This window comes from Notamacropus eugenii, chromosome 5 (genome assembly GCF_028372415.1).
Source record: "Notamacropus eugenii isolate mMacEug1 chromosome 5, mMacEug1.pri_v2, whole genome shotgun sequence".
NCBI classification, from domain to species: domain Eukaryota; kingdom Metazoa; phylum Chordata; class Mammalia; order Diprotodontia; family Macropodidae; genus Notamacropus; species Notamacropus eugenii.
In genome coordinates, this window is record NC_092876.1 from 374271570 (window position 1) to 374294193 (window position 22624).

Here is a 22624-nt window from a genome sequence, read left to right on the forward strand (position 1 = left end):
TGCTTCTCTTGATTCTTGTGTTTGAAAGTCAAATTTTCTATTCAGTTCCTGTCATTTCAACAAGAGTGACTGAAAGTTCTCAATCTCATTGAATGACCATTTTTTAAAATTTATTTATTTAACATTCATTTTAAAAAAATTTTGGGTTCCAAATTTTCTCCCCTTTTATCCCCTCCCCCCCCAAACACCAAGCATTCTAATTGCCCCTATCACCAATCTGTCCTCTCTTCTATCATCCCTCTCTGCCCTTGTCTCCATCTTCTCTTTTGTCCTGTAGGGCCAGATAACTTTCTATACCCCTTTACCTGTATTTCTTATTTCCTAGTGGCAAGAACAGTACTCGACAGTTGTTCCTAAAACTTTGAGTTCCAACTTCTCTTCCTCCCTCCCTCCCCACCCCTTCCCTTTGGAAGGCAAGCAATTCAATATAGGCCAAATCTGTGTAGTTTTGCAAATGACTTCCATAATAGTTGTGTCCCCCATTACTTCTATTCTCTTTTGATCCTGTCCCTCCCCATGAGTGTTGACCTCAAATTGCTCCCTCCTCCCCATGCCCTCCCTTCCATCATCCCCCCCACCCTGCTTATCCCCTTATCCCCCACTTTCCTGTATTGTAAGATAGGTTTTTATACCAAAATGACTGTGCATTTTTTTCCTTCCTTTAGTGGAATGTGATGAGAGTAAACTTCATGTTTTTCTCTCACCTCCCCTCTTTATCCCTCCACTAATAAGTCTTTTGCTTGCCTCTTTTATGAGAGATAATTTGCCCCATTCCATTTCTCCCTTTCTCCTCCCAATATATTTCTCTCTCACTGCTTGATTTCATTTTTTAAAGATATGATCCCATCCTCTTCAATTCACTCTGTGCACTCTGTCTCTACGTGTGTGTGCATGTGTGCATGTGTGTGTGTGTAATCCCACCCAGTACTCAGATGCTGAAAAGTTTCAAGAGTTACAAATATTGTCTTTCCATGTAGGAATGTAAACAGTTCAGCTTTAATAAGTCCTTATGACTTCTCTTTGCTGTTCACCTTTTCATGCTTCTCTTCATTCTTGTGTTTGAAAGTCAAATTTTCTTTTCAGCTCTGGTCTTTTCATCAAGAATGCTTGAAAGTCCTCAATTTCATTGAAAGACCAATTTTTCCCCTGAAGTATTATACTCAGTTTTGCTGGGTATGCGATTCTTGGTTTTAATCCTAGCTCCTTTGACCTCTGGAATATCATATTCCACGCCCTTTGATCCCTTAATGTAGAAGCTGCTAGATCTTGTGTTATCCTGATTGTGTTTTCACAATACTTGAATTGTTTCCTTCTGGTTGCTTGTAATATTTTCTCCTTGACCATGGAAATCTGGAATTTGGCCACAATGTTCCTAGGAGTTTCTCTTTTTGGATCTCTTTCAGGTGGTGATCAGTGGATTCTTTCAATATTTATTTAGCCCCCTGGTTCTAGAATATCAGGGCAGTTTTCCTTGATAATTTCTTAAAAGATGATGTCCAGACTTTTTTGATCATGACTTTTAGATAGTCCAATACTTTTAAATTGTCTCTCCTGGATTTATTTTCCAGGTCAGTTGTTTTTTCAGTGAGATATTTCACATTGTCTGCTATAAGCATTTTTTATTCCTTTTACTTTATTTCATAATTTCTTGATTTTTCATAAAGTCAGTAGATTCCATCTGTTCCATTCTAAACTTTAAGGAATTATTTTCTTCAGTGAGTTTTTGGACCTCCTTTTCTATCTGGTCAGTTCTGCTTTTTAGGGCATTCTTCTCCTCATTGACTTTTTGGATCTCTTTTGCCATTTGGGTTAGTCTGTTTTTTAAAGTGTTATTTTCTTCAGCATTTTTGAGGTCCCCTTTAGCAAACAGTGACTCATTTTTCATGATTTTATTGCATCATCCTCATTTCTCTTCCCAATTTTTGCTCTACTTCTCTTACTTGATTTACTTTTTAAAAAAATAGTTTTATTTATTTTGAGATTTCAACATTCATTTCCACAAAATTTTGAGTTCCAATTTTTTTCTCTATCTCTCCCTTCCCTCCACCCCATAACACCTTGCATTCTGATTATACCTTCCCTCAAGGTGCCCTCCCTTCTATCACACCCTGCCCTTCCCTTATCCCCATCTTCTCTCTTTTCTTGCAGGGCAAGAGAAATTATTATATCCCATTACCTGTATTTCTTATTTCTCAGTTATATGCGATAACAATTCTCAACATTCGTCTCTAATACTTTTAATTCCAACTTCTCTCTCTCCCTCCCCACCCATCTCCACTGAAAAGGCAAGCAATTCAATACAGGCTATATATGTGTTGTTTTGCAAAAGACTTCCATAGTCACATTGTATAAGACTAACTATATTGTCCTCCATCCTACCTTGTCCTCCCTTTTTTTTCTATTCTCATTTGACCTTGTCCCTTCCCAAAAGTGTTTACTTCCAGTTACTCCCTTTTCCCATTTTCCTTCTCTTCTATCATCCCCTAACCCCACCTGTCCCTTTCTCTCCTACTTTCCTGTAGTGTAAGATGGATTTTCATACCAAATTTAGTGAGCATGTTATTCCCTCCTTAAACCATATGTGAAGTGGTTAAGCTTCACTTTTCCCCTCTCACCTCCTCCCTTTTCTCCTCCACTGAAAAAGATTTTTCTCATCTCTCTTATGAGTGATAGTCTGCCCCATTCCATGTCTCTCTTTCTTCTCCCAATATTTTCCTCTCTCACCCCTTAATTTAATTTTATTTTTTTATGGATATCATCTCTTTTGATTCAACTCAACCTCTACTCTGTATGGGTGTGTATGTGCATGTGTGCGTGCATGCGTGTGTGTGTGTGTGTGTGTATAATCCCTCCACCTACCCAAATACTGAGAAAAGTCTCAAGAGTTACAAATATTATTTTTCCATGTAGGAAAGTAAACAATTCAGCTTTAGAAAATCCTTTATGATTCTCTTTCCTGTTTGCCTTTTCATTCTTCTCTTGATTCTTGTGTTTAAAAGTCAGATTTTCCATTTAGTTCTGGTCTTTTCATCAAGAATGCTTGAAAGTCCTCTATATCATTGAATGACCATTTTTTCCCTTGAAGTACTATACTCAGATTTGCTGAGTAGGTGATTCTTTGTTTTAATCCCAGTTCCTTTGACTTCTGGAATATCCTATTCCATGCCCTTCAATCCCTTAATGTAGAAGCTGCTAGATCTTGTGTTATCCTGATTGTATTTCCATAATACTTGAATTGCTTCTTTCAAGCTGCTTGCAATATTTTCTCCTTGACCTGGGAACTCTGGAATTTGGCCACAATATTCCTAGAAGTTTCTCTTTTCGGGTGTCTTTCAGGAGGTGATTGGTGGATTCTTTCAACATTTATTTTGCCCTGTGGTTCTACAATATCTGGCCAATTTTCCTTGATAATTTCATGAAATTTCATGTCTAGGCTCTTTTTTTGATCATGACTTTCAGGTAGTCCCATAATTTTTAAACTGTCTCTTCTGTATCTGTTTTCCAGGTCAGTTGTTTTTCCAATGAGATGTTTCACATTATCTTCTATTTTTTCAATCTTTTGGCTTTGTTTCATGACTTCTTGGTTTATCTCATGGTCATTAGCTTCCCTGAACTCCACTCTTGTTTTTAAAGAACTATTTTGTTCAGTGAGCTTAGGAACCTCCTTTTCCATTTGGTTAATTCTGCTTTTTAAAGCCTTCTTCTCCTCATTGGCTTTTTGGACCTGTTTTTCTAATTGAGTTAGCCTATTTTTAAAGGTGTTACTTTTCCTCAGCATTTTTTTGGTTATCCTTTAGCAAGCTGCTGACTCATTTTTCAAGTGGCCTGAGACCATTTCATATTCATTTTGGAGGTACTGGAGGCAGAAGCCTCTGACAGTATGCATTGTTCTTCCTCATCAGAAAGGATGGAAGGAGATACCTGTTCACCAAGAAAATAACCTTCTACGGTCTTATTTTTTTCCCTTTTTTGGGGCATTTTCCCAGCCAATTACTTGACTTCTGAATCCTTTGTCAAGAGGAGGGTCCTAGTGCTCCTTCTCCCCCCAGGACCATGCTCAGGGCTGAAATTCAGATCAGCTGCTCAATTCCCCCAGGGGCTTTAAGCTGAGCTGCCTGGACAATGGACCCAGGCTGCTTCCGTAGCTTCCTGCTGCCCACTGCTGCTGTTGCTGCCACCTCCTCTGCCACCACCTGGGGCCAGTGCTGGGAGGACCCTGCTCCCCTCTCACCCAGCTGGGAAAGCCCTCCCACATTGACCTTTGAAGTTTTCTTTGTTGCTTGTGGGTTGAGGAATCTGGAACCTTCCCTGCTGGGGATTCTGCCCCAGAGTTCCGGTCCTGTTCCTCTCTGTGCCTTGTGGCCAGGGATGGGCTCCACTGTGTTCAGTGTCCCATGGGATAGATCTTTCTTGTCAGCCTTCCAGGTTACCTTTGGCTGAAAATCTCTTTCACTCTGTCATTCTGTGGTTTTTGCTGCTCTAGAATTTGTTGAGAGTCATTTTTTATAGGTATTTTGTGGGCTGTGGGGGAAGTGCTAGAGTACATGCATCTTTCTGCTCTACCATCTTGGCTCTGCCTCTCTCTTACTTGATTTTCAAAATCCTTTTTGAGGTCTTCCATGGCCTGAGACCAATTGATGTTTTTCTTGAAGGCTTTGGATGTAGGAGCTTTGACTCTGTTGTCTTCTGTTTGTATACCTTGGTCATCTTTGTCACCAAAGTAAGATTCTATAGTCTGTTTCTTTTTCTGTTTTTTGCTCATTTCCCCAGCTATTTAGTTGACTTTTGAGCTTTTTGTCAAGTAGTTCTTTGCTTCCAGTGGGGGGTGGAGAGTGTACTGTCTGTTGCTTGATCCCTCCACCATCTGTGGGCCACGAGCTCCAGAAACAGTCACTGCTGCTGCAGGCTCCTCCTCCCCCTCTGCTGCCCTGTGGCTGGGGCTTGACCACTCTATTCTCTCACATAGGTCCCACAGGTTTTTTCCACTGACATTTCAATTTGTCCTCAGCATTTTGGGGTCCTAAAGTCTGGAAACTGCCACAAGTGCTTGGGATTTAGTCCCCCCAAGGCCTACTCAGTCCTGTCTGTGCTGATGCAGCCCACATTGGACTGTGCTCTGTTCCCAGCGTGTCATGACAGACACTTCCCAGTAACCTTCCAGACTGTCTTGGCTGGAGATTTGCTTTTCTCCATCATTCTGTGAGTTCTTCAGCTCCAGAATTTGTTTGGAGTCATTTTTTACAAGTATTTGATTGGGTTTGGGGGGATAGTGGTAGCAAGTCCATGCTGTTACTCCATCATCTTGGCTCCACCCCCTCGTCTGTTTTTTTTAAGATTTTATTTTCTTCAGGTCTGTGTGTGTGTGTGTGTGTGTGTGTGTGTGTATGTCTCCTTCATAAGCTGTTGACTCTGTTCTCATGATTTTCTTGCATCACTCTCATTTCTCTTCCCAATTTTTCTTACTTGATTTTCCAATTTTTTTTGAGCTCTTCTATGGTCTGAGGTCAATTTATATTTTTATTGAAGGCTTTGGATGTAAGAGCTTTGACTCTGCTATCTTCTTCTGAGTGTATGTTTTGATCTTCTTTGTTCTATAGTGAGACATTTTTTTTCTGTTATTTACTCATTTTCCCAGCCTATTATTTGACTTTTATCTATTTGTTAAAGTAGGGCTCTACTTCCAGGGTGGAGGGGGCACTGTCTCAAACTTTAGCAGCTTTGTGCACCTGTTTTCCGAGATACTTCTAAGAACTTGTAAGTTTTTCAGTTCTTTCAAGGTGGTATGATATAAGGAGAAGTATGCTATGGTCTGTGATTTTCTGCCCTAGAACTGTGAGAAAGGTATCTTCTCCACTGTGGCCACAATATCTGCTATGCTAGTATTTCTCCTTAACCTGGAACTGCCACCAGAACTGGGACCCAGATCCAAGTATGGGCAAAGCAACAGAGTCTTCCCTCAGTGCTAGCAAAAAGACCCCTGTAATTTCCTTATGACCAGTTACTTGAACCCCTTACTGTCTGTAGGTTGAGAACTCCAAAAGTAGCTGCCACCACCACCACTGCCACTACTGATTCAGTCACTCCCAAAGCCTGCTCCTGGTTTCTTGGAGCTGGGACTATGCTGGCACGGCCTGCACTAACTGTGCTCCACTCTCACCCAGGTGCGACTCTCTCCTCCTGACCTTCTAAGTTGTCTTTGGCATCTGTGGCCTGAGAGGCCTGAAAACTGCACTGCTGTTAGTGATTTGGTAGCTCTGAGGCCTGTTCTAGGTTTGTTGGGTCCAGGTCTGCACAGGACTATGATCCTCTCTTGTCCTGATGCAACAGACCTTTCCCGTTGACCTTCCAAGTTGTCTGGGACTGGAAATTTGCCTCACTCCATTTTTTAATGAGTTCTACTGCTCTAGAATTTGTTTAGAGTCTTTTTTTTAAAGGTATTGGGAGGGGGTTTCGGAAGAGCTCAGGTGAGTCCCTGCCTTTACTCCACCTTATTGACTCTTTCTCCAACACATGCTTCTCAATGTGGCCCTGGGCAAGCAATTTAAACTTTCTTAGTTTCAATTTCCTCATGCACAAAATGGAGATAATAATAGCAAATCCTAACTCATAGGTTTCTTGTGAGAATCAACTGAATGAACACTTGGCAAACCTTAAAGCACTAAATAAATGCTTTGTTGCTCAGTCACATCCAACTCTATGTTTCCCCATTTGAGGTTTTATTGGCAAAGATACTCAAACAGTTTGTTCTTTCCTTCTCCAACTCATTTTACAGATGAAGAAACTGAGGCAAACAGGGTTAAATTACTCACCCAACCTGTCACACAACTTGTGTCTCAGGTCAGATTTGAACCGAGGAAGATGAGTCTTCCCAACTCCATGTCTAGGGCTCTATCCACTGCACCACCTACCTGCCCCTATATAAATTCTCGATGTTATCATCAATCTAAGATTGCATTCGTTTTTTGGGGGGTAGACTATGAAGTGTCACTGAAAACCTCAAATCTTTTCAGCTGAACAGTCATGCCTCAGGATTAGCCTAACTCTGGAGGTAAGTTGGCTCAATATCCTAGATTCTAAAGATCTTATTATAACTTATGCCATTCAACTCAAAAGTTATACCTCCAGGGTATCTACATCATCTACAAATCTGGGAAGCACAACATCTATGTACCTTTATGCAAGTCACTGATAAAAATGCTAAACAGTAATGACAAAACAATAGATCCTGTAGTCACTCTACTGATATCAATCCTTTAATGACTTCTCTTTGAATCTGATCATTGCACCTACTCTACATTCATCTAACTGTACTTTCATCTAGTTCATTTCTCTCCATCTTGTCTACTCAGCATAAGGGAGTCCATCAAATGCTTTTCTAAAATCTACTTTATAAAACTGTTTCTATAGGATTGTACTGATCTGACTGTCTAGCAACCCTGACAAAAAGGTTAGTCTAATATGACCTCTTGATCAAGTCATGGTCACTTTGTGATAACTACTTCATTTTCTCGATGACTGAAACAAATTCTGTTCTTACATTTTTGAATTAGAGTCAAACTCACTGTTCTATAGTTTACAGACTAGATTCACTTCTATTTTCTGAAAAGTGGGATAACATATGTCCTTCTTCAGTCTGGTGGCACCTTTCTCATTTACTGTGATTTTCAGAACATCACTGACAAGTGGTTCAATAATTTCATTGACCATTTCTTTCAGAACCCTGTGATGTAATTGGTCTGAGGAAGTTGTGTTCTCTTTTCTCATACCCTTATTCATCCGGGATTTTAACTCTCTCTTAACCATTCTTATTCTGGCCTTCTTTGTCCACACACTATTCTCCTTGGCAGAAATAAAAAGAAAGAATCAAAACAGGAGTTCATCAATAGTGCCTTTTTTCTGCTGTCCATTATAATCCTCCTATTTACCCTAATACCTAATAACAGACCTATTCTTTAATCCTTCTCTTTTCTCCAACACCACCAAAAATCCTTCCTGTTGTCTTTATCATTCATTGTCAGCTTCAGTTTTTTCTGAGAATGGATTTTCCTGCTTCTCCTAACAGGACTTTGTCATGATTTTGTATTCAACTTTAGCATCCTGTCTGTGCTTCTATCTTTCTTATGTGTGTGTTTGTGCATACATTGTATCAGTAAGCACCCCAGTATACACGGGGAGGTCTCCTATCACAGGTTCTTAGATCTGCATTCATAAAAGGAAAAGCAACTTTTGAGGGGTTAACAATCACTTTAACCAAGCACATATATCATTCACCTAGTTCAGGGGAGTCAGCACCCTGAAATTCAAAGAAAATATAGAGAAATTAAAAGTCAACAGACATGCTTCCAAAATGTCTGACCATAATTACCAGAGAGGAAGCATGACATCTGGGTTCTCAAAGCCAGGAGGCTCCTTAAAGCAACTTCCCAGAGTCCTCATCTAGCCAAACACTTCCAGTCAGTAAGCCCCAAGTAAAACCTCACCCTCAGAGTGTTTATATACTTTTTAGAGCCATAGGGCATAACTCTCTGACTCAGTGCCTCAATAGAATAAAAAAAGGTACTTGGGACCCTCCTACAAAACAACTCCTCTCATCAAACTTCCCACAATTGGCAGGCCTATCAATGGGTGGGAAAGATCCTTCCCAATCACATTATTCAATCAGAGGCACTTTTAGTAAAACAAAAACAGCAAAAGATCCTAATTTGATTGCCATTACATACATATACATATACATGTCCATATATACACACATATGTGTATATGTGTATACACACACACACACACACACACACACACACATATATTTAAAATCCAATTAACGGAATGGGCTCCCGGTGCATTTGAGTAACTCTCTTTGGGCATCTTCCCTAATTTCTCCTTTTCCCTCTATACGGGAATTTTTGAAGGAAAATGAATTGATGAAGAAATTAATGTCCAAGAGTTTAAACTCAGGGTCCCATACCTGGTTAAAAGCCAAACCAGAACAAAAGCAAGAGGCTTTTTGTGCCTTGTCATCTACATCACTCTACTAAAGATATTATCAAAACAATTATATTCACAGACTATGAGACAGAGTAATTTTTAGGGGCTGTTTTATTAATTCATTGGTTATTATAGTTTGTTTTAAGGACAATAAATCTGTCTCATTTGGGAGCTGTAAAAAAAAATTTAATAAATAATGGCAAGAACAAACTGTTCGCACTGTTTTCAAGGATGTCACCAACCCTTGGTCCATCATTTTACTATTTACAGGGAAGGATCAGACACATTCTAAATTCATAGAATATAAATCTTTCTTTCCATCATTTTCTATTCAAAAGTACATTTTGTTCTTAATCCCATACTTTTAATTTATGAACACATGATATTATCATATATCCTTACTTATTGTCTGGGATCTCATACCTGAATTCTTTTTCCTCACTCTGTACTAGCTGTAGTAGTTTGGTTAATTCTCAGTAATTGAATGGCATAATACTGAAAGAGAATTTTCTTTAATCTTTAATAAAATCTATAGGCTTAAAAAATCAATAAGAAAGATCAGTATTGTTAAGTAATTTGATCTCTGGGAACTCAAGTAGTATTTAGCAGTTGTCAAACAGTGAGACCCAAGGATGAAATGAAGTTTCTGCAACTTTCCCTCAATCTTAAATATAAATTCTTTGAGGGTAGGAACTGGATTTTTTAAAATTTTTATCTCTAAGATATATTGCATATTCACTGTATTAAGATGAATTGAACTACTAATTATAATATATAAAAATGTAGGTAGATCAGAAATTGAAAAAGATAAAACATCTACAGATAAGATGAGTAGCTAGAGGTAAGATTCCAAAAATTTTCCAAGCTACTTGGGGCGAGGTTACTGGATCAAAATGGAGGAGACATTAGGGAATTACCCTTGGTTTCTGGGGATTATCAGAGAAATTAAAATCATATATATATATATATTAAATTTAAAATAATCTAACAGAGTAGCAGTACCTCTAAAAACACTTTTCAGGCATGCCATAAGCTATCAGGAAATGTGAAGACAAATGGAAACATGTAAAAAGCACACAGGAACTACAACTATCAAGAATGTTTTTAAGTATCTTACAAAAAAGAAAATTTTGTTTAATTTGTAAAACAACTAGAAAAACATTTCTGCCCACCCCCTTTTATCCAAGGCAAAATAATACAACTGTCCTATTACCAAACAGTTCCTGGTTTTGAATTTTCTACTTCTATTAAAAAAAAAACAAAAAAATGAAGTTCTAACTAGAGAAATGTTACTCCTTCCCCCTTCCCTTTTATGAGCATTAGATCATATAGTACCAGTTTCTTAAATTTCATGAGGCAAACAGAAGCCACACCCAGCTTAAAAATATTTGTTATGAGTCAGACCAGTCAGACACATTTCTTTTTAGAGGAAACAAAATAAACCCATGAATAAAAAATAACTTAAGAGTCTTCTTCAAGCATCTGAATTAGACATTACTAATAAATTCCAGAAACGGATAGGTGTCCGTGTCTACAGTTAGAGATCAAATCTAAAGGGAAAAAAATGGAAAATCTATTATCCTAACAATGTTATTATTTGAAATGTGTATCGCTTTTATTTAGATAGAATATATGTGATGCTGTACTTTTCCATTTTGACTTATCTATGAAAATGTTAACCTGTTGTTATTTTAGAAGACTGTTATTACATATCCATACAATGACATCAAATCAACAAATATTTAAGAGTATGATTAAAAAACAAGTAATATATACTCACTGGCCCGATTTCTGGTTTTGTATGTGCAGGTATACAAACTGCAAGGTCTCACTGGTATAGATCGCTGATTCTGGGTCATTTTCCATAACAGTTTGTACGGAAATGTTTTCAAGTTATTTAACACTACCATTTTTACCTTGATGCCTTTATCAGTTCCAAAAAGCAGTTTGTGAGAACCTCAGCACCTAATAAACAGAGGAGGTTAATGAGAAAGGCTGTAAAAACAGAGACTAAGACAACCAACAATAACAAAGAAAACAAAAGCCAACTCTTAATCTATACCCCTTTTCTTGCAAGGGGAAAAATGTACCCAAAATGAAAGTTAATGTTTAATCCAGTCCTGGTCTTACAGCTCATTGGCTAAATGTGTTGAAGGGCAGGGCTTGCTGATGATTGCTCCATGAAATCCTGTGTCATTCCCTCAGGGTTTGCAGATACTGAGGTTGAAGACTCAGAGAAAAGAACCTCTGTCATATGAAAGGAAAAATTGTTTATATTACAGTTATTCAAATAAGTTTCCTTCTTATTTTTCTTTTATAAATTCTAAATATTCTACTAATTATTCAATCTGGTATTTAAGAATTTAAGAACAGACCAAGAATTAAAATCCTCTCTTTGAAATCTGAATGGGCAAAATATTCTTGAAATATTTTTTAAAGTATCATCCCTTTAAAAAAATTAATGTAATTTTCTCTTCTGAAATACTTGCATAAGAGCCAACTGTAAATGCCACTTTTGATCAGTTTTGGATTTTTTTAATGCCTGTAGAATAATCCTACTAACCTACAATTTATCCAAAAAAAAGCTTGATTTTTAGTCCAAATTGTTTTTCTGCCAAAAAACCCTGCATCTTAAACAACTGTGAAGATCAACTCTTATGTTATAACATAACAGACATCATAAAATTCACAGTAAATTTAATATACATGAATGCCTTTTTTCCTTCAATATTCAAGATAGCTACAAACCAATTTTCTTCATAAAACAAGCCATTTTTGAAATGTTACAAAATGTGTTATGATTATATCTCCAGTTCTGACCTCTCACTCTGTCTCAACAGGTTTTCTCACTGCCCACATCCAGTGCTTGAAATGGACCCAAAAGGAATAGTCTGACTTTAGTCAAACACATTTCCTTGTGTTTCACATTCCCTATCTCTAAAATGGAAATAATGATATCTTACAGGGTTATTACTAAAACATGAGAAGAGTCTATGATTTAGTCCTAATATGGAAATTCTCTTCAGGAAAGCAGCAGCAAGCAGATCCCAATCTATTTCTGATGTAGCAGATTAAATCCTAAGGCATTTCCTGAGGCACAGAAGTTAAATGACTTGCCCAGAGTCACACAGCTGGTAGGTTATCAAAGACAAAATTTGAATCTAAGTCGTCCTCACTCCAAGCCTAATGGTTCTAGCCACTGCTCAGTGTTTCCTTTGTGATGACGTTAGAAGCAAATGATGTGAAAGAAGTTGTGATATTGGCAAAGCTGTCACGTTGGTCATGTTCTATGGTATCCTCTCACCTCCCTTTTCTTTTAGCACCTTCTTCCTTACCAAATTCCTAATATTCAATGCCAGCTTGTGAGGTTGTATAGAAGAAAGCAGGAACTGATGATTTTCAAATATCTTAGTGTGATTTAGGTCACTTAATCCTAGAAACTTGGATTTAGAACATGCAAATTTTCTTACCGTTTTGTAAAAGATCCATTTAATCACTGAAGTCTTGGACATTCTGCATACATTTGCCAGTGAACTTCCTACCAGTGAACCCTACCATATAACTTGTCCAGTAGTTAGGAAAGTAAAGCAAGTAATCTTTCTGTTTAATAAAATGACTATTTTTAAATAAGTTAATGAAGGTGAAAAGGCAATCTGGTTCAAAGATCTTTCTGGAAGTAAAAGGACCCAAATTCTGGTCCTCCCTCTAACACATGGTAGCAATATGACAAATGGATAGTCAGTAACTCTCAGTGAACTTGGAGGTAACTTTCTAAAACTATAAATTGCAAAACTGATGCCCATTTGCATAAGTGGAAGGACTTTCCTTACTAGGAGTTTACTATACAAATAAAATCTGGCTCTGGATCAAAAAAGGGAAGAAAAAACTGACTTCCCTTAATGCCTAACTTGGAATCAGTCTATTGGTATTTAAAGGAGCACATGCCCCAGGGTGTCTTTAATTATATTATGGGTTATTTTTTAAAGTATCTACATTGAAATATGCTCTAAATAAAATTTGAATTTATTTAAATTTTAAAAATAAATATATAGTTCATAGGACTTCACAACTAAAAGACATGCTAGTGATAGTATGGTCCAATTACTCTATTATTTTGCAGACTAGGAAACTAGAACCTAGAGATTTATACCCAAGGATCATTCAGCAGGTTAATGGCAAAACCTCTGGAGGAAATATGATATTATTTCTCAGAAACTAAGACCTTAGTTTTGTGATTAGCTTGTTGAAGTACCTTCAACTCTCTGGGCCTCAGTTTCCTCATCTGCAAAATGAAGTGAGAATAATTTTGAGTTAGAGAGTATGTGAATCACAGGTTCACCAAAGGTTGTGAATGACTACTTAATGTTGGGGGAAATCTGGTTTATGGTTTTTAAGAGTACATGTAATAAAGTGTTAAGGTGGCTATTTATGCATCTATCGCTCTAAATAATAGCAATAATATTTGACATTTGTATAATGCTTTGAGGTTTTTAGTACTTTACATTACTCATCCCATTTGATGTTCAAAATAACTCTGCAAAATAGATAAGACAGAGTTATGATCTTCATTTTACCCAATGAGGAAACTGAGACTGATGTCAGCCATCAGGTCACACAGGTAGTATTTACACTTGAGGCTTCCTAATTTACAATCCAGCACTTTTTCTACAATACACCTACAATACTGAAATCAAAGCAAGGCAAGGCTATAAGCATGTCTTAAGAGCTTACTCTGTGCCAGGTAGTATAATAAGCCCTAGAGATAGAAATACAAGAAAAAAGAAAAACAACCACTACCCACATAAAGTTTGTATTTGAATTTTTTTGTTCCATTGTTTCAGTCATGTCCAACTCTTTGTGATTCCATTTGGGGTTTTCTGGGCAAAGACATTGGAATGGTTTGCCATTTCCTTCTTCAGTTCAATTTTACAGATGAGGAAACTGAGGCAAACAGGGCTAAGTGACTTCCCCAGGGTTATACAGCAAGTAAATGTCTGAGGTAGATTTGAACTCAGGAAGATAATTCTTCCTGACTCCAGTTCTGGCCCTATCTACTGTGTCACCTAGCTGCCCCAATCCTTTTGAATGGGGGAAGACAATGCATAAAAAAGGAAGCTGTGACTGATTGGGAAGGAACCTGAGAAGAGACATGGTGGCAAAGTCAGGAGAGTCAGAAGTACAATCAGGAGGGTAATGAATCATGACTAGCATAGCTGGTAGATTCAAAATGGAGTCTTTCAAAGGAACTCAGTAATGGGAGAAGGGGGCCAGCATGCTGGAAAAATACTGTAAGGTAAGCTGGCCCCAGACACTGATGGAAGTTCTAGGGTTGAGAAGGCAGTGGAGTTATAGGAGCTAAGTACTTAAAGCCAGAAGCACAGCAAGAGGGTGGGGGAATGATTCATGGCCAACATGGGCTAATGTCCCCAAAATGAAAGTCTTGAATGGACCCCATCAATGAGAGGAGATGGCTAGTAATGAACTACAAACAACATATTCTCAAATGCCTACTTTCTCTAATTATTGATCTATAGAATTCAGAGATGAAAGGGGGACTTAGAGAACATTTAATCCAATCATGTCATTTTATAAATGAAATAACATTTCCACAGAGATTCTGACTTTCCCATGATCATGTAGGTTAGAAATTAACAAAAATTCCATATAATTTGAGAATTCATTATCACTGAATGATAGAATTTCATAGTCAGGAGAGACCTGACTAGCTAATCTAAGTCCTACCTGAAAAAAGGATATTCTCTATAATATAACCAAGTGATTATATAGCAAGTCTCTTCTACAGGCTCAACATCTCTAGTTCCTTCAAATGATCCTTACATAGCAAACTCTCAAGGCCCTTCATCCCCCAGGTTGCCTTTCTCTGTATGTTCTCTGACTTATCAAAGTCTTTTCTAAATTGTGGCACTCAGAACTGAACACAGTCCAATAGACATGATCAAAGATGTAACTGAATTTCCTTTCTCATAGTATATCAATTCTCCTTTACTCAGTATACTAAGCATCATTTATTTTCCATGGAAAAATAGCTTTTTAAAGTAAAAAACTCTAGTTTTTCTAGTTCAGCAAAAAAGGGGGAAAAAAGCATGCAACTATTCAAGATTTTTTTTTAAATGTGTAGAAATGTAGATAGAAATCAGAACTCTGACATAGGGAATCAATGCTTTACCTGTACCAATCTACCCTTTAACCCAAATGCTGCACTTTTTTCTATATCCATGTCCTTAGGATCCCTAAACAAGAGAGTTCAATGGAATTTTGCAAGTTTCAAACTGTAATTCAGTTTGACATGTCATTGCATAATTTAACATTACTGTTTAGCAATCACAAAACTGTGTTAGTACTTGTAGATAACTTATACAAGTGTTCCAAAACCATGGGTGACTTGGGAGATGTTTTAATAAAGCTATAAAAAAAGTTGACATTTTCTAATAATATTGCCAAGATTGAGCCTTTGATTATTATTTATGCTTCATATGCAAGCCTTCCACTTCACTGAGATTAAGGTCAATAAAGAAAAGTTCCTTTAATTTCTTTCCTTCACACCTTGAAGCTCTTTATTATCTACACACACATTTTCTCTTTCCCTTTCATCTTAGAAGATGTATCCTTTCTCCCTGCCAGCTAATACTGTCTTTACAAATTTATCCTTTTCTACTTTCCCCAGGAAACTGCTCCCCAAATCATCCCCCATTAATCTTCAATTTCTCACCCTACAGTTGTTTTTTTCCATTTGCCTATAAATATGTAAAGACTTACCCAATGCTTTTTTTAAAAAAAAGCTTTCATTGGATCTTCTATACTATCAAGTTTTCATTCTAGATCTTTCCTCCTATTTAGTAACAGAAATGGAAAAATATTCTATCTAACTGAAAAGCCTTTCACATCTTTATGAGAATATGAATTAAGGATATATTTGATGACAATATGAGAAAAAGGAAGAGGTAGGTTTGCACAAACAATATTCTAAAGCAGACCAAATCCTGTAGCCACATAGTTGCCTGAAAAGTCTTTCAACAATGAAGGAGGTGTTGTTTTTATGTACGCTGATTATCTGAAAGAAAAAAAGTTCTGTCTTCTAAAAATCAAATTCAACTTTAAAAGCTCTCCTCCAACCAGGCACCTTATGCATATATTAATGTCACACAAGATTCCTTGACAAATGCAACCAGAGAGACTTCTAACAAGCTCCAGAATGAAAGTGTGCCTCTAAAGCCCAGCCCTTCACCACCTCATAAAGAAATGTGACAAAGTAATAAAAACAGTGACACAAGTAGCAAAAGGAAGAAATTACCACAAAGTAACTATTTCAGAATGTATATTGTTGGTCAGACCCACTTTATACCACAAGCTGCAGCTCTGACAAATTCACCACTCAACAGCCTTCTGGCCAGAGGCCACTACCACCAACTTTCATGAGTTGAGCCTGTGAATTTAATTAGTTCTCATAATGTAGATGAGAGGAAATAGCTGACTGTGGATAAGGCACAGACACATAAGCTCTACTACAAAGAAATCTAGGATTTAAGGGTCCTAGATAAGAATGGTTTCCAAAGAAAGGAAGAGAAAAATGCACATCTTTTCCTTCTTTGTGAAGGTGTAAGTCTGTGGGTATAAAATGTTGTATATACTGTCAGACTAGAATGATATGTTCATTAATTTTGCTGAATTGATATTTTCCCATTCCTTTTTATTCTCCATTATAAAGATGGGTGGCTGAGGAGAGGAGAGGGAAGGAAGGAAAGTATTTCAAAATGAATGTCACATAAAAATATGATATTTATAAAATTATAAATTATAAATATATAAAATTATAAAAATTAAAACTACAAAAAAAAAGCTTATGATAGAATGGTCAAGTGAAAAGCTCACTATATGCATATGGCTCCAAGTCTTGCTTTGGCAACAAATTAAAAAGTCACATCATCCTTAAAAAGGGGGAGTTCACAGAATTTGACTGACCCTGGTTGAATAATGATGTACAAAAAGAGCAGAGAATCATGGAGTAGGAAGTGGGCGGGGGACTATCAGACAATTTAATCAAGTATAGAAAATGAGCAAGCAATTTAGAAAAGGAACAAAAACATTAAATAAATACTATGGAGTGAAGAAAATAAGAGTTTTAAAACTCTGAGGAAGAAAATACTACAGCATATTCTACAGGGCTCATAAATGACTATGCAACAGCTGTAAGAACCTCCAAGATAGTTCTGAGGAGCAATGAGCAAATTAAAAGAAGAAATATTTTAAATGTTATAGAAATGTATATAGAAATCAGAACTTTGATAAAAGAAATCAATATGATAAAGAATGTAGAGAATTTAGAACAATGGAGAAATTCTCCAAATTCTAGAATCTGCAGATTCTATGAAAATGAAGAGGAAATATATGAGTTTCTTTTTAAAATTAGAAACAGAAGAAAAAATGAATGAAACAAAATACAAAGAAAACAAGATTGGAAATTTTAAAAATTAGGTCATTATGCAAGAAAACTGTTTGTTTGTTCACAAGGAGCTTATATTCTAATGGAGGAGGCAACAAGTACATATATAAGAAGGAGAGAATAAATATGATTGGAAGAATGAATTAATAGATGAATAAAACATTTACTAAACACTTTCTATGGGCAAAAGATTCTATTCTGACAATCCACATAGAAAAGTAAGACAGTTCCAGCTCTCAAAGAGTTCACATTTTAATAAAGGAGATATCTTATATGGAAGTTTTCGGCTGCAAGCTAGAGTTTGACCTTCTCAGAAGAGATTGTAGAAGGCCTGTACAGGTGAAATCTATAATTACACTAGCAAGTGGACTCGTTTGTAGACTGAGAAAAAAATTTTGTCATCAAGTCCCTCTCTGTATGAGGGTCAGGAAGAAAATAAAGAAATAAGAAAAGAGTAAGGGAATGTGGAAAGCAGTGGATTAAATTAACAAATGTTGATGGAAAGGGGCAATTCAAAGTAATGTCATTCAGAGTAGATTGGAACAGGGTGGTGATGGCCTTGGAGAATACTGCACATAAGATCTGGGGTGAGGGTAAGAGGGAAACAGACTAGTGGGAAGAGAGAGAGAGTGAAATAACAATACAATTCTATAGTAAATTCATTAAATTTGGGATTGGGCAGGGTAATGGAAAAGAGGTGAGGGAAAGGAAGGGAACAGAGATCAGATTAGAGTGTGCAAAACAAAGTACAGCTACAATGGATTGAATGTCAAGGTTGGAATCAAGAAGACTCACCTTCTGAGTTCAAATCTAGCCTCAGACATTTACTAGCTGTGTGACCCTGGGAAAGTCACTTAACTCTGTCTCAGTTTCCTCATCTGTAAAACTGAGCTAGAGAAGGAAATGGCAAACCACTCCAGTATCTTTGCCAACAAACCCTCACAAAGTTGGACACACCTGACCAACAATAACAAAAGTGCTGACTTAACAGGAGTTTTCAATAAAAAATGAAATAACAGTAGAAGAAAATACAAACAACCTTTGATTAGAATATAAGACTGGATGCAGGGAGATTGCCTGGAATTCTCTCTCTCATCTTCTCTACCTCCTGAATTCTCAGGCTTCCTTCAAATCTCACCTAAAATCCTACCTTCTGTAAGAAGATTTTGGGATCCCCCTTAATGTTAGTAGCTTCCCTTTGAGACTGCCTCCAATTTATTTGTCTTGTTTGCATGCTGTCCACCCCAACAGATTTTGAACTGCTTGATAGCAGAGACTGTTTCTGCTTTTCTTTGTATTTAGTCTGGCACAGATATAAGTGGCTAATAAATAATTGTTGACTTGTCCAATTGAGATGTTATTGTAATATTCCACATAAGAGGTGATGAGGACCTGAACTCTCCTGGTTGTGGTATAAGTAGAGAGAAGAGGGTGAATCTAAGAGATGTTGAAGAGGGAGAATTAATAAGACTTGGTAGCTGGATATGGGGGTGTGGAAGAATGTAGAGTCCAGGGCAATCTTTAGGTTGTGAACCTGAGGGAATGGAAAAATACCTTCAACACAAATAATGAAGTTCAGAAGAGGGATGGGTTCAGAGAGAAAGATAATGAATTATTTTTGGACTTAGACAGTTTGAGATACCTTAGAGACACCTAGGTAGAGATGTCACTTAGGCAATTGGAGATATGGGATTGGAGTTCAAGAATGAAATGATGGCTATATGTGTAGATTTGGGAGTCATCTGTGTAAAGATGATAGGTGAATCCATAGGAGCAAATCACCAAGACAGAAATTATATAAAGAAAATGGGAGAGGGTCTGAGACTGAGTTCTTCAATATACCCATGCATGGTGAGCAAGATATAGATGATAAGTCTGCAACAGAGTTTGAGAAGGATCAGTAGAAGGCAGGAAGAAAATCAATGCCATGAAAACTCAGGAAAGGGGTAGTCAAGAATATTAATTGCTACAGAGAAGTCAAGAAAGACTTGAGACTGAGAAATAGCCACTGGATTTGACATAAAGAAATCATTTGCTCACCTTAGAGACAAAGTTTCATTTGAATTGCGATACTAAAAATTACAAAAACTACAGAGTTAGGAGATGTGAAAGGGAGGTGAGAAAGAAAAAGCAATGGATGCAGCACAGGGCTTTTTCTAGGAGTTTGATGATAAAAGGGAAGAGAGATATACAGCAACAGCTTGAGAGACAGCTAGAGTTAAGCAAAGGTTTTTAAGGATGGGGAAAATCTGAGTATGTTTTTACCTATCTAGCAAGGAGCCTGTAAATAAAAAGTTGAAAATTAGGGAAGAGGAGGGGCTGATCAAAGGAGCAAGCTCACAGAGAATTGGATCAAGAGCACAAGTAGACTCGTACTCTGACATTGGAGCAAAAGGGAAGACAATGGGGCAGGGTCTGGAGTAAGGCTGTGGTAATTTCAAGTATGGAACTAGAGAGAGCTCTTGATAGTTGGCATCAAGCATGAGGGTGAGGTTCTCTGTTGAGAGAGAAGGGGGAAGCATGGTATAAGTTGTTTGAGAAGAGAAGATGGGAATGTTACTGTGGGGTATGTGGTAGAGAGTCAATTGGGAAAAGTGAAGATTGCCTTGAAGAGTAAGGATCCAGTTGAGATAAGATAACAAAAAAAATGAGTGGATCAGGTCAGACTGCTTATTCAGCTTCCTCTGAGATCTGTGATATTTTAAGAGTGTGTTGCCTCCAACATGGATTTTCTTTGTGTATGCTTGCTCTAATGTAGCCACTCTTCTTGACTTCAGCTTCTTAAAGGTCTTTTGTTATTTTTTGTATAGCACATTGGGGAATAAGGGTTTAAGAGTCCAAATGTGGTTACACTGTTATTGATGATGAAAATCGACTGCTATAGAAATGCTGACAAATCTGTTCCATTTTCTATCAGTTTATCCTTCCCTTGCCAGTTTTATTGATTGATACCCCTGGGATAACAAGACTCCATTGAATCTCAAATTAATCTTTCTGCAGATCTGTTTTTACCTCCACTGTTTTTCACTGTTTTACGAAACAATGTTGCTCCTAATCTTCTCCCATCCTCTCTGAAGTGTAACAATGGTGTCAATGACAAAAAGCATCAATAAAAAAATTTAACATGTATAGTTCAGAGATACTGAAAATCTTAATTTTGCAAATAAATTATGAAAGTCAAATAGATGTGACCTATCAATAAATTTACAGCAAAACTCTAAAATGCAAAAACCAGCTTTTAAAAATTGCCCTCAATAGCAACTTTGTAAAATAAGGCTGCAAATGATTGTATTTTATCTAGTAGATGTGGTGTTTAAAAGTTCTGTTAATCAATTTTTTTATAAAAATAATATTTCCCCAATAACTTATATTATCATCTTATAAATACTTCATCTTCATTTATGACTACTATTAAATTAAGCAGAATCTCTGTCCCTAACAGGGATTTTGTGAGGATCAATAACATATGTGAAGCACACTGCAACCTTCAAAATGCTATCTGTAACATTCTTTGCACAATGAACGTATAACAAAGATTATCTTCAAAAATATTCCTTTTTCCAAAATATATCACCTTCTCCCTCTCCTTGATAAATAGCTCAATGAAGTAATGCTGAGGAAGAAAATGATGTATAAGTTGTAGAGTGGTATAAAAATATAAGCTATTATTATTATCTATAAATCATCCCAGAAATCCACAGGATAAACCTCAACTAAGTTGGACGAAGAACATAAGGAAAATGTAAAAGATTAACAATTTATTCTTAGTATCAAAATTTCATAGAATCATTTGGTTCAAGCCTTTCTTCTCTATGTCATCTTATTGTCATCAGTTTGGGGACTTTAGTACTCATGTTGGCCATCCCTCTAATATTCAGACCACAACCTCTTCAACTCCAGTGACTTCTTTCCTCTACCCCATTTCAGCCATTCACTGTCTGTGTCACACCTTGAATCAGACCAGAAATTCCAAGATTTCAAAATTTGAAATTCCATTCTTCAACTACAACCTCATATCCTTTCACCTCTACCATACTTCTCACTTATTTAAACCTATTCTTCACTCCCAGAGTCATTATCAGTCCTTTAACCCCTCCTTATTGTTCTAATCTTACTTTTCCAAGTTGCCTTCACTTACCACTAGTCCCATCCCCCAGTTAGAAACCATGATCTGAGACTCTGACTCACTTGCCCCTATCTCAAAATCCCTCACCCCTGACCATTGCATCTTGACTTATTGATGCGACGTTGGATGATCCCAACCATCCAGTTCTTCTGCTCCAATTATTAGGCTGCTGAGAATAACTGGATCAAGTTATGAAATTGAGCTGATTTCACCTACACTGCACTGGGTTCCTTCCTTAAATGGAAGATTTAGGAGGAGCTCTCCAATGTCTACTCTCCAGCCTCTCCATTCATAATGAAAGAGGGCTCCCAAGGCCAGGGAGCACTGAGAAGGAGTGAATTTCAGAGTTCCTTTGATTTTGAAGGAAGATGAGTTACTGAAGATAATGGTCTGCTGAGTGGGAGATGATTATAGTACAATAACCTTCCATTACATTCACATGCCAAAATTTGTTCAGCCATTACCCATATTACCCCGTTAGTTTCCAGAATTTTTTTGCCACCACAAAAAGAGTTGCTATTAATATTTTTGCACATATAGAATCTTTTCCTCTTTCTTTGATCTCTTTGGGGTACAGACCTGGTAGTAGTATTTTTGATCAAAGGGTATTCACAGTTTAGTAACTTTTTTGGAATATCTAGACCAATTCATAATTTCAGCCTCAGCAGTTGCCTCCAGAGTCCTCAATGACTTCCAACACCTTTTCCTAGGCACTGCCTCAGGGGAGGAACTCTCCAAAAGCATCAGGTACACCTTCTACCCTTCCAAACCCAACAGAATGGCGAAGGGGACATCTCTGTCTGAACCCCTTCTAGACCAACCCACCTGTTGAACTCAAACCTAGAATCTGGGAACTCCACCCACCTGTTGAGGTAGACCTGAGACCAAGCAGCAGACTCTATGTTTGCAAGATGCATTACAGATTTTATTATATTACCTTTCTTCAAAATCTATCCCACTTCTGAGCTTCCCTATTTCTGTTGAGGGAACAATTATTATTGTAGTCATACAGGTTCACAATCTTGGTACCATCTCAACTCTTCAGACTCTCTTAT

The 22624-nt window shown here is 37.2% G+C and overlaps 1 protein-coding gene across 3 annotated transcripts in view; it reads right to left on the minus strand.

The window, feature by feature from the left end:
* CA5B (carbonic anhydrase 5B) overlaps positions 1–22624 on the minus strand; it is a 66713-nt gene that overhangs the window by 38312 nt on the left and 5777 nt on the right. For all 3 annotated transcript variants that reach the window (XM_072614281.1, XM_072614282.1, XM_072614280.1), the window contains exon 2: positions 10763–10947. In XM_072614281.1, the coding sequence (XP_072470382.1) occupies positions 10763–10892 (130 nt within the window). In that variant the 5' untranslated portion in view covers positions 10893–10947. The remainder of the gene's footprint in view (positions 1–10762; positions 10948–22624) is intronic.